The 15632-nt window shown below is 38.8% G+C and overlaps 1 protein-coding gene across 1 annotated transcript; it reads left to right on the top strand.

Annotated features, from left to right (window-relative positions):
- The first annotated feature begins 1738 nt into the window (after positions 1 to 1738).
- Positions 1739 to 9764, top strand: LOC109240446 (putative MO25-like protein At5g47540). The gene is made up of 11 exons (XM_019407095.1): positions 1739 to 2264; positions 3943 to 4104; positions 4349 to 4467; positions 5061 to 5135; positions 5388 to 5481; positions 5821 to 5880; positions 6579 to 6647; positions 8115 to 8213; positions 9135 to 9179; positions 9269 to 9371; positions 9457 to 9764. Exons 1-11 carry the CDS (start codon positions 2145 to 2147, stop codon positions 9531 to 9533), a joined length of 1023 nt encoding a protein of 340 aa, XP_019262640.1. The 5' UTR covers positions 1739 to 2144; the 3' UTR covers positions 9534 to 9764.
- Positions 9765 to 15632: the final 5868 nt, after the last annotated feature.

Raw genomic sequence — 15632 nt, forward strand, 5'->3', positions numbered from 1 at the left:
CTCCATCACTACTTGGGAGGAATTAGTCGAGCAATTTGTGAATAAATTTCACCCACCCAACAAGACTGCTCAGCAAATTGATGAGATATTGAGCTTCAGACAGAAACCACAGAGACGTTGCAAGAAACGCGAGAAAGATTCAAGGGTCTGGTGGTTACATGTCCACATCATGGTATTCCGGAGTAAATATCGGGGCAGAGGTTTTACATGGGTTTGTCAGATAGCTTGAAGGCAAATATTGATGCTTCAGCAGGTGGAGCATTTTTGAGCAAAACTTTCAGAGAAAGCAAGATCCTACTTGACAAGATTGCGCAAAACTCAGGGTGGACGACAAGAAACGCTCAAATCACTCCCGTGCTTCACTCAGTGGCTTTAGACCCGACTAACTCCATAGCTGAAAATATGACCACTCTACTGACACAAATGAGCATCCACAGTGTTCTGGGGAGGGTAGGATGTAAGCAGGCTTACCCCTACCCTGGGAGGGCAAAGAGAATATTTCCAATAAACCCTTGGCTAAAGCGAATGGAAGAAGCACTAATAGCAATTCATAGCAAGACACTATATTAGGAAAATAAATTGAAGATAACAATAAAGAATATGAAAGAAGTACCTATAGCAAGACAATTTATTTAGAGAAACTAAAATCCGATGTCTGATAGCAATAGAGAATATGAAAGGAGCACTGATAGCAAACCAAGGAAGTACTGGTGACAAGTAATAACAGAACAACATATGCGAAAATAACAAACTTAAGATAAAAGAGTATCATACTAACACTAATGAACTACTGAAGACAAAGGGAAACGCACGACTACCTCCTAACCTTCTACCCTAATCCTCAATCTCCACACCCTCCTATACAGGGTCATGTCCTCGATCAGCTCAAGTTGCGCCATGTCCCGCCTGATCACCTCTCCCTAAGACTTCTTTGGCCTACCTCTACCCTTCCTCTTACCCCCCAAGGCCAACCACTCACACCTGACTGGGGCATCTGTGCTTCTCCTCTTAACATGCCTGAACCATCTCAATCTCGCCTCTCGCATCTTTTCCTCCCACAAGGGCCACTCTCGCCTTATCCCGAATAGCTTCATTCCTAATTCTATCTAATCTAGTATGCCCACGCATCCATCTCAACATCCTTATTTCAGTTACTTTCATCTGTTGGACATGGGAGTTCTTGACTGGTTAAAAGTAATAGTAATTGATATTCTTTGATTATTTGCCATAATCACTAAAAAAATATATAATAATGCATTTTTTTTTCCATTGATGATAGAATTATTCAATAAACTAGTGAATTCCCAAACTAAACAGGATATAAATAACCTTTTTTTTCCATTTAACTTGTATACTTTTCCAACTTTATTCTCTTATCAAGATATTTTTATTGAATATACAATATTATAGAAATATACTTGTATTTTATTTCACAAAAATAAAAAACATATAAAAATGAGTCCGCCGATGTAATATAACGGAAGAAATTCATTAAACTTTAACTCGAGTTTCTGATTTAAGTTTTGAGAATAGATAAATTCTAAATAGGGAATGTTTTTCCTTTGCTAGTCCCTATCCATGAATTCAGATTAATCGGATCATTAACTCCGAATATCAAGTATTTAAGAAAAAACTAAAAGGTCAAATTAGAACTTATATAGTAGGTAATATTTTGGTAGAAAAAGAGAAAAATGTAAAGAGGAAATGTAGAAGTAATAGGAATTTAGCCATAGGAGAAAAAAAAACAAATACTTATCGACACAATTTGAACTACTCACCTGAACCCCATCATAGATCAAATTATTACTTTGTCTTCCCCAAATCCAACTCACAAACCCCATTAAAAAAATCACACAAAATCTTGGCCCCCCAACAAAAAAAAAAAAAACGTAAAAAGAGAATCCCCTATTAAAGCCATTGAAGAACTGTAACAGAATTCAACTGTAATTGATACACAGTGTTTTTGGTGTAAAAATAAAGGCAAAATAGGAAGCTGTTTATCATCAGGAGGGAAAGGGGGCAGAGCCTCATCAGAACCACAATCAGTTGTGGTTCAGAGGCTCTCGTCCCCTATTCCAACAACTGCTGCTGTTTCTGCGACGTCGTTTCGGGAGAATAGCTTTAGTGCTGCTGGTGATGCGAAGATGAAGGGGTTATTCAAGTCTAAGCCAAAGACTCCAGTTGACCTTGTTCGTCAGACTCGTGATCTTCTTATGTTCCTTGAGCGTGCTCCTGATACTCGCGAGACCAAAAAAGATGAGAAGGTTTGATCTTTATTCTTATTTTTGCTAAAAGGATGTTAGCTTTCTTGTCTTAATGTCTTGTTTTGGGAGAAAAATGGGACCCAATAGAGTGAAATATATAGGAATTTTGTATCTTTGATTCTCACTAATTTGGAATTGAGGCGTAGTGGATGAAAAGGTTTGATCTTTATTCTTATTTTTTGCAAAAAAAAAAAATGTTAGTTTTTCTTGTCTCAATGTCTTGTATTGGGAGAAAAATGGGACTCCAATAGAGTGAGATATATAGGGATTTATATTGTTGGTCCTAACTAGTTTGGAATTGAGGCGTAGTTGGTGAAAAGGTTTGATCTTTATTCTTATTCTTGCTAAAAAGAGTTAGTTTCTCTTGTCTCGACGTCTTGTATCAGGAGAAAAATGGGACTCCAATACAGTGAAATATATAGGGATTTGTATCTTTGATTCTCACTAGTTTGGAATTGAGGTGTAGTTGATGATTAGGTTTGGCCTTTATTCTTATTTTTACCACAAAAAAAAATGTTAGCTTTTCTTGTCTCAATGTCTTGTATTGGGAGAAAAATGGGACTCCAATAGAGTGAAATCCATAGGGATTTATGTCACCGATCCTGACTAGTTTGGAATTGAGGCGTAGTTGATGATTGATTGATTGTTTGTTGCATTGTCGTGTCTTGTATTGGGAGAAAAATGGACCCCGATAGAGCATAATAACTATTTATTTGTATCTTCGATTCAACCTAGTTTGGAATTGAGGTCTAGTTGATGATTGCCTGATTGTTGGGTTGAGATTTTTGAATTGGCTTAGTTTGTGAAATAATGACCTGAAAAGGTTGGTGTTTATTCTTATTTTTGAAAAAAAAGAAAAAGGGCCAGATAACTAGTTTGGAATTGAGGCATAGTTGATGTGATTGATTGATTTTTAGGCTGATACTTTTGAATTGGCTTAGTTGTGGCTTAATGATGTGAATGGACTATGGAGTGGAATGGATACAGAGGATTCATATAGCAGAGCTCAACTAGTTTGGTTTGAGATGCAGTTGATTGATTCTTACTGAAAAATGTTACCTTTCTTATCTTGTATCTGGTGGAAAATGGGGCTCGAACAGAGTGAAATATATAAGGATTTATGTTTTCGGTCCTAACTAGTTTGGAATTGTGGAATAGTTGATGATTGATTGATTGTTGGGGTGAGACTTTTGAATTAGCTTAGCTTATGAATTAGTGATCTGAATAGAGTGGAACGGATACAGGGGATTCATAGTTGATTGGTTTGGTTCAATTGTTTGAATTAGCTTGCTTTGTGAAAATTTTCACAAATGGGATAGCTTTAGTAAACCCAATTTGAATCTGGTTCATTTTCTTGTTATCAGAATTTATTTTTTAATTCTGTGGATTTGTTGATAACACCAATTGCTAAGTGAACAATGGAAGTGGTGGATATGAGTTTTATGTGATATGCAGTAGAACCGGTAATTGAACTCAGGTGATTTCTCAAATATGTGATCTGGAATTGCGTGTTGAATCATCAGTGACAATGCCCCTATTTTGAATGTAGCTGATATATGTTCTTTATGATTTGAGATAGATATATGGCAGTACACTTTTGTATAAGTTATGCTTTTGCTTGATTATGTTTAGTATAGTGTTTGTTATACACTTTTTTTTCTTAACTGCATATCCGCAGATGATGGAGTTAAGCAAGTCAATCCGGGAATTAAAGATTATTCTTTACGGGAATGGCGAATCCGAGCCTCTCGCTGAGGCTTGTGCTCAGTTGACTCAAGAGTTCTTCAGAGAGAACACACTCCGGCTGATAATTACTTGTCTTCCCAATTTGAATTTAGAGGTAATTTGACGTCTTCTGTGAGTTCAGAAGTTGCTTATGGTCAGCTGGGTCTTATGTATGGTTTTCTTTTTGTATTTCGAGAGTGTGTTGTCTAGTTGTTCTCTAATTTTTAAGGTGGTTCTACTACATGTTATTTGATCAATTTGAATTGGGTTTTCACTTTTGTTAAGCCTGTTACAATTATGATATCTCGTTTTTTCTACTCCTTATTTTTCTATAATAAAATGATGTTTCTATTTCACAGACCCGCAAAGATGCTACTCAAGTAGTAGCAAATCTGCAGAGGCAGCAGGTTCAGTCACGGCTGATTGCTTGTGATTACTTGGAAGCAAACATTGATTTGATGGACATATTAATATTAGGGTAAGCTACAGTCATCAACATGTTCAAAATGTGGTGGCTTTGTCCTACATTGTCAAATGCTTCTTGTTTATTAGTTTTCCATATTCTTTAAGTTGTTTTTGCCTCTACTTTTCTGACGCTGGTTTCTAATCTGTATCCATGCGAAAGCTAGGTCAGATTATTTGGATAAAAGAAATCATTTCTTGTATTCCTTTATTTTCATTCCTTATTTTGTGGGTGTCAGCCTTGTCTGCATGATCTTCTTTTGTTTGAAACACTTTCCTTTTTGGTCCAATAGAAATATCGGCTCTACACAATGACAAGATTCAAAAATTAAATTCAGATATTAATTTTAGCACAGACCTTAATTTTATTTATTAGTCCCAATGTATTTTCTGGATGTTTATAAAGTCATCTGCGTGGCTAGTCAAATTTTATCACATAAAATGGGATAGGGTAGTATTTTTCCGCTGCCTTTTTGCAAGCATTTGATGTCGGAGAGCTTCTAGGAAGTTATTTTGTGGGGACAAAAGATGTTTATGAGGATTCCTGTTGCTAATCTCTTTGCTGTGTGTTCGCTGACTTCTGATTGATCCTTTTCCCTTGTCATTTAGTTATGAGAACACAGATATGGCTTTACATTATGGTGCAATGCTGCGGGAGTGCATTCGCCACCAGAGTGTTGCAAAGTAAGCCACATGAACCTATTTGATGAGTTTTTTCGTCTTTTAGAAAACTGTCTAGAATTATTTCTTTGCTCCTTTTAAGTTTTGTTGGTGTTAGGAGACTTATTTATGTGACCTGCCGTTGAAGTAATTAGTATCTTTCAGTAATCTCTTTCTAGTCCCTGATTAAGGCTTGAATAGAAACATAAAAGTAGCTCTGGTGCTATTGTATGGCTCTTTTTTGCTGAGAACTTACATTTATTCTTTTGTTTCTAGATATGTCTTGGAGTCTGAGCATATGAAGAAGTTTTTCGATTATATTCAGCTGCCAAATTTTGACATTGCTGCTGATGCTGCTGCCACTTTTAAGGTTGAATGCTCTTGATCAAGAATCTGGAATGAACATCGTATAGATAATCCTGTTTTTATGCATAATTGTCATATTCAATTTAATTACTTAATCAATTTATATTGACTATAAAGCAAATACACTGTCTGTCTGCTTCTCCTTTGCCCTATCACATCTCATTAAGTTGGGAGAAAAAGCAGAAAGCGAAGCCATGTTGCTACTTAAAATTAGAAAATATTTAAGAAGTAACTGCATAGGGACAAAATGGCGGTGGAAATTTATAGCTTTTGCTGTTCCATAGGGACTAAGTTATCATGACTATTGCGGCATTATCCTGATTGGCTTGTAATTCTTGGTCAGGAACTCATGACAAGGCACAAATCAACAGTAGCTGAATTTCTTACGAAGAATTATGACTGGGTAATGAAAGTTAATTATTTGGAGAAGTGTTTCTATTGAACGTGTGCAGGCATATTGTTTGAATCATATATATTTTCTTTCGAAGAATTATGCTGCTTGTGGATTCATTTTCACATATATACATAATGCTTGCAAGCTACTTCTTAAAGTATTAGTTCCGCTTACACTATTAAGTTCTTTGTTAAGATTACATGATTGTGAAGTCATCTTTTCCGCTCTTGAGTGTTTTGTGGCAATGTATTATCCCGTTAGCAATAGTATTATAATCCTAAATTGTAGAACTTATTCTTGTTGCTCTATTTGTCTATTGCATCCAGGATTTTGAAGTTGAGGGAAGGGTGAAAACAGAAAAGATCAATTGTAATTATCTAAAGGAAACTGAAAATTATCTTGCATCTTTGAGGGTTAAGGATTTTCAATTCAACTACTTCAACTTTCAGTTGTTCTATCACCCCCCCCCCCCCCCCCAAAAAAAAAGTTAAATAAATAAATAAAAGGTACCACTGTTGTTTTCTTTGGATTAGTGGGAGTTAGTGAAACGATACACAGATATGTTCAGAAGTTGCAGGGAATATTTGTTTTTCATTTGTAATAGCTGTTTCTTGTGTGCTTTTTGGGTTGCTTATGAATGACTTGTTACTTGTTCTGTGATATTCTCCTTTGGTAACTTATACACCTTATTCTGGTTTTGGTTTCAGTTCTTCACAGAGTATAACTCGAAGCTGCTTGAGTCTAGTAACTACATCACTAGAAGACAAGCTGTCAAGGTAAGGGATTTATTCTGTCGAATAGTATATAGTTCTGGGCGTGAGTTTTGTTTCTTTGGAATCTCTCACATTTTGCAAAGAATCTCAGTGTAAGTTTGGTATGTTGCATTATGAATCATTGAGGTAAAAAGTGCGTTTCTTTCCTTAAATCCTCCAGATCTTACACAAATAAGATGTTTTGGTGACTTGAATGTTATCTGCATTTTGTTGAAGAGCTTTTCTTTTCTTTTCTTTTTTCACCTTTTCTGCTCTCAGGGATGTTCGTTTACAGTTTTGTTACGAACTATTTAGAAAATACATATCTAATGTGCATTTTAGGTTGAGTACTGAGAGGGAATCCTCTTTTTCATATTAAGAAGGAAATAGTAGGAATGTATTAATCTATACAAGGCACACCAGATACGTAAACAATGAAGGGCTGGAGTTTTTACTGTTAAGTGTCTATAAGGGTAGTATCATCGTCGATTGCACTAAACTAAGGGCTCTGGAAGATTATATGGAGGAGCAAAGCCCCTTTAATGATGGCTGGTTTCTGCTGGCTGGCTACTCATGAAGCTTGCTTGACATAAACATTTTGCGAAGAAGGGGTTTTTATATTTTTGTTAATTGTGTTGGGAGGCATGATGAATATATTACTTATTTGCTGCTGCATGGTGTGGTGGCAAAGTTGTGAAATTTATTTCTAAATCTTTGTGGATGGAACTGTGTTGTGCCAATGTTGTAAAGAACGCTCTTTCATGCTGGTCAGGCGGGAGGGTGAAAAAGACAGTAGTAGCATTATGGAATATCATTCCGTCATGTATATTTTGGTTTATATTTAATGAAAGGAATCGGATATTCTTTGAAGGAAAAGCTGAACCACTTCATAGGCTTAAATATAAATATAAAATAATATGGTTTCCTCATATCTTTTCATTAGTGCGAATTTTGTGAAGCAAGGTTATGACTTTTTGTAACTACATATTTAGCACTTTCACAATTCTATTGGAGGAATAAAAAATTTGGTGACTTATTCCGAAAAAATAAAAAATACAAAAAAGGAAGAATAAGGAGGAAGTTAGGAGTTTTCATATGCCAGTGGAATGTAAATGGAAAATCGTTCTGTAGATTGTTTTCATGACTGTATTTTTTATTTTTGGGAACAGAACCTGTGATTTCGAAGACAGTTTCCGGCAGTTCAAATAGCATTTTTACTTATCTTGGTTCCTACTGAGAAATAAATGAATAATTGCTTCTTTGTGCCACATCATATTCAAGCACACTGCTCCTTTGTAAAATTCTTCTTTATAGATCTTATAATGTCTGTTTTACTTCTTCAAAAAAAGTAGATGTTTAAGCACGTTACGTATTTTGGCAGTAGTCTTTCAAATTTCGTGTTCAGGATACTCGTGACTTTTAGCTTTAAAGGAGCCAACATTTAAAAAATTTTCTTTCTAAATCCTTATAATGTCTGCTTTACTGTTGCAGCTCTTGGCAGATATGCTGTTGGACCGCTCAAATTCTGCTGTAATGACACGTTATGTTAGCTCAAGAGACAACTTGAGGATTCTTATGAATCTACTCAGGGTATCGATCACCTTCCCTCTTACTCGCTGTCACTTTTATTTGTCTTTTCTTTCCTCATGTCTCTTTCAATGCCAGAGCTCTGTAGGTGCAGTTACTTCCATTTGCTTTCTATTCTCTGGGCTTTCCTATGCTTCTCAATATACCCTTTCTGTGGCTGCTAGTTTAGGGAGACATGCATAAATAGGTGCGGTATTGGGTTAAATTTAGACATGTTGACACAGGTTACTATTCCACATGTATATTAACAGATTTTGAGTCTTCACTTTTGGGTGTCTGTGGGTTGAGTTTGGATTACAATCCTACCTGCCAAAAACTGTTACGCCTTCAACGTTTTTAAGATGTATTAGAAAATTGAAAAAAAAGTGAAAAAAAAAAATCATTATCCCAACTTTAAAGCCGCCCATTATAGAGTATGGAAAACTGTATTTTAACATCTTGAGATACCTGGTTAGGTTCAGAAATTACAGGTTCAAACTGCTAGTCCTGGCCGAGGGTCTATTGGAAACAGCCTCTCTACCTCCACAAGGTAGGGGTAAGGTATACGTACACATACCCTCCCCAGACCCCACATGTGGAATTATACTGGGTTTGTTCTTGTCGTTGTTGTTGTAAGCTGCCACTCCTAAATTTTATCTGTGACTATCAAGTAGTAGACGGGTAATTGTTTAGATGAACAACCTGTGGTGTGGAGTGTCATTTGCTAGTTGACCTTGCAAACCATGATATAGACATTTTCTGTGCATATGAACAAAGATATGCTGCAGGATAAAGTAAGTAGGTTTTACGAATATGGAAAAGTATAAGGCTCTTTTCTCGTCACTTCAGCTGACGTGAGAATCCTAACATCAGCGAGTCTTTAACAAATGTTCTTAAATGGTATCGCTTTAACCCAATGTTGATTGCTGAATTCTTCTTTGGCAGGAGTCAAGCAAGAGTATCCAAATCGAAGCGTTTCATGTCTTCAAGGTACTCTATTGGTATTAACATTCTTTTAAATATCCGCTCGTTAACTCCATTGTCAAATGCTTTGTCTCTGACTTTTTAACGCTTTGCAGCTTTTTGCTGCAAATCACAACAAGCCTCCAGATATTGTTAGCATCCTTATTGCTAACAGAAGCAAACTACTTCGTCTCTTTGCCGATTTTAAGACTGACAAAGGTACGAAACACAACCAAAAGGAACACACCGCATCTTTTGAAAGCATGTTTCACCATTGTCGTTAATCGTCTTTTCTTGTCTGCAGAGGACGAGCAGTTTGAGGCTGACAAAGCGCAAGTTGTCAGAGAAATCGCAGCCCTTGAACTCAAGGAAATCAAATAAATTGCACCCCTTGGTCACCAGGAATGCTGTTGAACTCGGCACTAGTTATTTTTCTGAGTTGTTGAGTTTGTGTTGTATCTTTAATACCAAAAAATGGTGTTTCTCTACTGAGAAAGTATTTATTGGGCTATTAGTTCTTAGTTTTCAACAACACAAAATTTCATTGAATCTTCACCTGCTTTTGTCAGTGCCATTTCTTCTCATTCATTTATGGTCTTTCACATTTGTCTATTGAATCTTTTCAGATCTTACATATATAGTGTTAGATGTGCATTTCGAAATTCACCCTCTCAACTTATAGTCACAACAACGACCCAGTAAAATCCCCGTGGGGTCTGGGGAGGGTAGTGTGTAAGCAGACCTTACCCCTACTCTGAGGGTAGAGAGCAGTGGCGGATGTACATAGGGAGTTGTGGGTGCTTAAGCACCCATTAACTTTGACCATATTAATAAATTTATATAGTCAACTGTACAAATATTTAGATAAATATTGAGCGAGCACCCACAAGTAAATTCATTTTTCCTCTTCTTTTGAAGTTTTTATCGGCGAGCACCCATAACTTTAAAATTCTGGATCCGCCACTGGTAGAGAGGTTATTTCCGAAAGACCCTCAGCTCAAGAAGATAAAAGAGCAACCTTGTGCACTAAGCTCCCGCTATGTGCGGGTCCGGGGAAGGACCGAACCACAAGGGTTTATTATATGCAGTCTTACCTTGCATTTATACAAGAAGTTGTTTCCATAGCTCGAACCCGTGACCTCCTAGTTACATGATAACAACTTTGCCATTTCTGCAAGATCCGTTCATTATTTGCATGTAAAAGCTAGAAAACTTGTTCCAATATTTGATTTGTGTGCCAAAAGGAAAAATACAAAGGAAAGGACATAAAGAAGAAAAGATATACTACTACAATAATCTCTTCACTTTCTCCCTTTTTCTCTTTTGTGGTGTTATTTTCATAATATATCTCTTTCGCTATTCTAGACCACTCGTGATTTTTAATGTTGGGACTTGGGAACACATGACACGTGCACCCAGATAAAACTAATATAACCAATATTTTTGAAAGAGAGTTATTTATAATTGATTTTTACTTAATATAATTGTCAACTATAATGTGCATCGTAGTAACAGTAAATACTTGACGTTTCGTCATTTTTTAAAGTGGAAATAGCGTGGGATAGTCATTTTTTAACATGTTATTCAATTTTTATCTAATATTTTTAATGTTGAGCAAAAATAGCCACTACTCTATTAAAAGTAATACAAAAAGATGTTTTTACCCTTTCTTCATGAGTGTTGTGTAAATATTAAGGACATGGTTTACATCGCACACATGAAGTTAAGGATGCCATATCCTTAACATTTACACTGCACATATGAAGTTAAGGACTTGACATGACACCTTGTTCTTAATATTTACGTCGCATTCATGAAGTAAGGACATCATGTCCTTAATATTTACACAACACTCATAAAGTTAAGGACACTATGTCCTTAACATTTACACTGCATATATGAAGTAAAATAGCCACCACTCTATTAAAAGTAATACGAAAAGACGATTTTACCCTTTCTTCATGAGTGCTATATAAATATTAAGGACATGGTGTCCTTTAATATTTACATTGCACACATGAAGTTAAGGACGCCATGTCCTTAACATTTACACTGCATATATGAAGTTAAGGACATGAGGTCCTAAAGTTTAACAACAAAAGGTGCAAATACAAGTTAAGGACATTATGTCCTTAACATTTATACTGCACACAGTTAAGGACGCCATGTCCTTAACATTTACACTGCACATATGAAGTTAAGGAAATGACATGACACTTTGTCCTTAATATTTATACAACATTCATGAAGTTAAGGACACCATGTCCTTAATATTTACACAGCACCCATGTCTAGCACAAGGGTATTTTCGTCCGGGAGGATAAATTTATTAAGCACTGGTTAAAGAGTAAATACATTTTAAACAGTGTCTAAAGAGTAAAGACATCTCTAATTAGTGGCTAACTGTGCAATTTCCTTTTTTAATGAAAAATTTCTGGAATATATTGTTATGTTAAATTACACTTTTAATTCGCTATATAAAGGAATTGGGATAAAAGTGGAATTAAATCGACACGAGGGAATAACGAATACAGCATATACTCACGTACATAGGCATATTCCATGAATCTCTGTCGGTTATTTACCAAACTACCCTTAATTTGTCTTTCTAGGATTGTTGCTTTGGTATTTGATTCCTATTTTTTAGTAGTATCATTATTTTCCCATTAAAATATTTCTCTACTTTCTCATATTCTTCCTAAAGGGTCTCCTTGTTAATTTTCCCCTAATTTGTAAAACGGTAAAAGGTCATATTTGCCCATCAACTTAAAAAAATTATTCATATCTACCATTCCCTTAAATGTTTAAATGTATATACAGTCAAACCTCTCTTTAACATCCTTATTTATTTCGAATTTTTTTGACTGTTATAACGAAGTATTGTTATAAACAACATATATTATAGTCCGGCTAGCTAGTGAGCGGTTCTTTCGGGCGGGAAGCAGGCCGAGCCCTACGGGCGGGCATCTCCTGCAACGCAAACACCATTGTTCGACACCACCCGAGAAGCAAAAAGATTCGTTAAACCAGGCTGAAAATACATGCATAAATAGTGGTTTAATGCCAAGGCAGACGACGAAAGCTCGGGACGGAGCCGTATGAGGCGGAAGTCTCGTTGGTTCTATAAAAACTTAGTTGATTTTTATAGCGAATGATTGTTATATACTGATGTTGTTATAGAGAGTTCTAACTGTATCCCTATCCGTAATAGATCCAAATCCAGCACTAAAATATATAAGTTTAGTGCCAAAACAATTTTTTCACAGCGGTCCATTTGTTCAAACCTATTACCTAATCCATCTTAAAGTTCTTTTTTCTGTTGATGGTACTGCCATATTATCTCTCTTGTTTCTTTTCGTTTTTTTGAACCGAGGGTCTTTCGGAAATAACTTCTCTACTCTCCAGGCAGGGGTAAGGTCTGCGTACATTCTACCCCAGACCCCACTTGCGGGAACTCATTAGGTGGTTGTCAGTAGCGGAGCCACCTTATAAGATGGGGTGTCAAATGACACCCCTTGGCGGAAAAAATACACTGTGTAGGCAGGTGTGTGTGTGTATATATATATATATATATATATATATATATATATATATTAGATCGGGCTGCACGCTGCAGCGATATGATGCTTGGGCTGTAGGAGCCCCTCCGTAGTTTGCACACCCCCAGTGAGCGTAGTCGACTATAAATATATGGATCGGGCTGCACGCCGCAGCGGTTACTATGATTTCTATTATTACGAGATAATACTGAGCTGAGTGCTGATAGTGAGTATTGTGTGACGAGAGTTGAGTCACGAGTGACTGAGAGGCTGCCCGAGGGGCTATATTCTGAGTGATTTCTTGCCCGAGGGGCCCTATTATGATGTTTTCACTGCTTTCACTCTTCTTTGAATAAGCCTCTGTTGAAATTGTTGCTAAGTATCTGATTTCAAAGTTTTAAACTGAAAATGATGAATTTATGACAGAACTGGTTTTAGAGTTATATGTTTTGAACTGCTCGTCACTGCTTTCAGTCCATTATTTACTTTAGTTACTTACTGAGTTGGCGTACTCACGTTACTCCCTGCACCTTGTGTGCAAATCCAGGTGCCCGAGCGGCCGAGTGAGAGCTTTCAGCTGTTTTCCAGTATCTGCCAGGGATTTCGAGGTAGCTGCATGGCGCCCGCAGCCCTGATTTCTCCCTTCTATCTTATTACTTTCCGTATTTCTAGACTATCTATGTAGTAGGTTGTTCAGACTTGTATTAGAGGCTCTAGACTCGTGACACCAGATCAGTGTGGGCTGTGCAGTATCTATGTCTTGTTGACTTTCGCATATCTATCATACTATGATAATTGGAAATTTAACCGTGTTAGCAAATGATTTATTAAATGAAAATGGGTTGTGGTTTGATAGTTGGTCTGGCTTACCTAGTAATGTGATATGCGCCATCACGACCGGTCTTTGGGGTCGTGACAAGTTGGTATCAGAGCCTAGGTTACATAGGTCTAGCGAGTCATGAGCCGGTTAGTAGAGTCTCGCGGATCGGTACGGAGACGTCTATATTTATCCTCGAGAGGCTGCAGAACCTTTAGGAAACTTCACATTCTTGAAATTCTTATCGTGCGAGTTTGTTGATCCGAGTACTAATTTTCTGTTGTTCTATTCTCTCACAGATGGTGAGGACACGCACTACTGGATAGGGTGGACGACCACCAGTTCCACCAGCTGCGGCCACCAGAGGCCGAGGACGCGGTCGTGGTCGCGGTAGGGGCAGAGCAGAGGGGGCAGCACCTGCAGATCCACCAGCTGTCCCAGTTCAGGACCAGGTCCCAGCTGTGGATGCTGCAGCAGCACCAGTTCGGGCACCAGCTGTGCCTATTGTGATTCCAGGCCTTCAGGAGGCTTTATCTCAGTTATTGTCAGTGTGTACCGATTTGGCTCAGGCGGTCTCAGCTACTACGACTGCAGATACTTCACAGACCGGGGGAGGGATTCAGACCCCCGTTGCTCGCACACCTGTTCAGGTTGTGCAGGGACTCCAGACACCGGGGGCACCTCCAGCCCAGCCGGTTGCACCAGCTCAGGAGTTTGTAGTACCAGTGATGCCGGATGATGAGCAGCGTCGACTTGAGAGGTTTGGTAGGCTCCAGCCTCCGACATTCAGCGGTGCAGAGGGCGAGGATGCCCAGAGATTTTTTGATAAGTGCCAGAGGATGCTTCGTACAACAGGGATTCTAGAGACTAGTGGTGTGTCATTTACCACCTTTCAGTTTTCCGGGGCTGCCTTCACTTGGTGGGAGGCGTATGAGAGGCGTAGGCCTGCTGGAGCAGCGCCCCTTACGTGGCAGCAGTTCTCTGTTCTCTTCTTAGAGAAGTATGTACCACAGTCGCGCCGAGAGGAGCTGCGTAGGCAGTTTGAGCAGCTGCGTCAGGGGGAGATGACGGTGACGCAGTACGAGATGCGATTCTCTGAGTTAGCCCGACATGTAGTTTGGTTGGTTCCCACAGATCGAGAGAGGATCAGGAGGTTCGTTGATGGCCTCACATATCAGCTCCGTATTCTCATGACTAGGGAGAGGGTTACTAGTGCTACATTCGAGGAGGTTGTGGATATTGCCAGGGAGATTGAGTCTGTCCGTCACCAGGAGCGAGAGGAGAGGGAGGCCAAGAGGCCTCGAGGATCTGGTAGCTACAGTGGTGCTCCTTCGAGGGGCCAGTTTCAGCACGACAGAGGCCGAAAGTTCCGACATGGTCAGTCTGATCGCTTAGGTTATCGAGGGGCGTCATCGGGTCAGGGTTCCTACAGTTCACACCAGGGCCATTCATCACTTAGTGCCCTTCCAGCTCAGAGCTCATCCCGTGCTCCATCTGTTTAGGGCTCTTCTATGCCGAGTTCATCTGCTGGTCACTCCGGTGCGAGGGGTTCCCTTCAGCCCCCATCTCCAGCACCGGGGAGTTGCTATGAGTGCGGGGAGTTTGGACATATGAGGAGGCACTGTCCCTGCCGCGTTGCTAGTTCATCCCAGCAGAGGGGCCAGTCATCAGCTTCAGCTCCAGTTGCTCCACCACCACCCACCCAGCCAGCTAGGGGTGGGGATCAGTCAGCCAGGGGTCGCCCCAGAGGGGGAGGTCGATTAGGGGGCGGTCAAGCCTGTTTTTATGCTATGCCAGGCAGATCCGATGCCATTGCCTCCGATGCTGTCATTTCAGGTATTATTTCAGTCTGCCACAGAGATGCCTCTGTATTATTTGATCCCGGTTCCACCTACTCTTATGTGTCATCATACTTTGCTCGCTATTTGGGTACCCCTCGTGAGTTTCTTGGTTTACCTGTTCATGTATCTACCCCGGTAGGCGATACTGTTATTGTAGACCGTGTGTACCGGTCGTGTGTGGTGATTATTGGGGGTTTGGAGACCCGAGTTGATATTTTATTATTGAGTATGGTGGATTTCGATGTCATTTTGGGAATGGATTGGCTATCTCCATGTCGCGCTA

This window comes from Nicotiana attenuata, unplaced genomic scaffold (assembly GCF_001879085.1).
Source record: "Nicotiana attenuata strain UT unplaced genomic scaffold, NIATTr2, whole genome shotgun sequence".
In the NCBI taxonomy this organism is placed as follows: Eukaryota; Viridiplantae; Streptophyta; class Magnoliopsida; order Solanales; family Solanaceae; genus Nicotiana; species Nicotiana attenuata.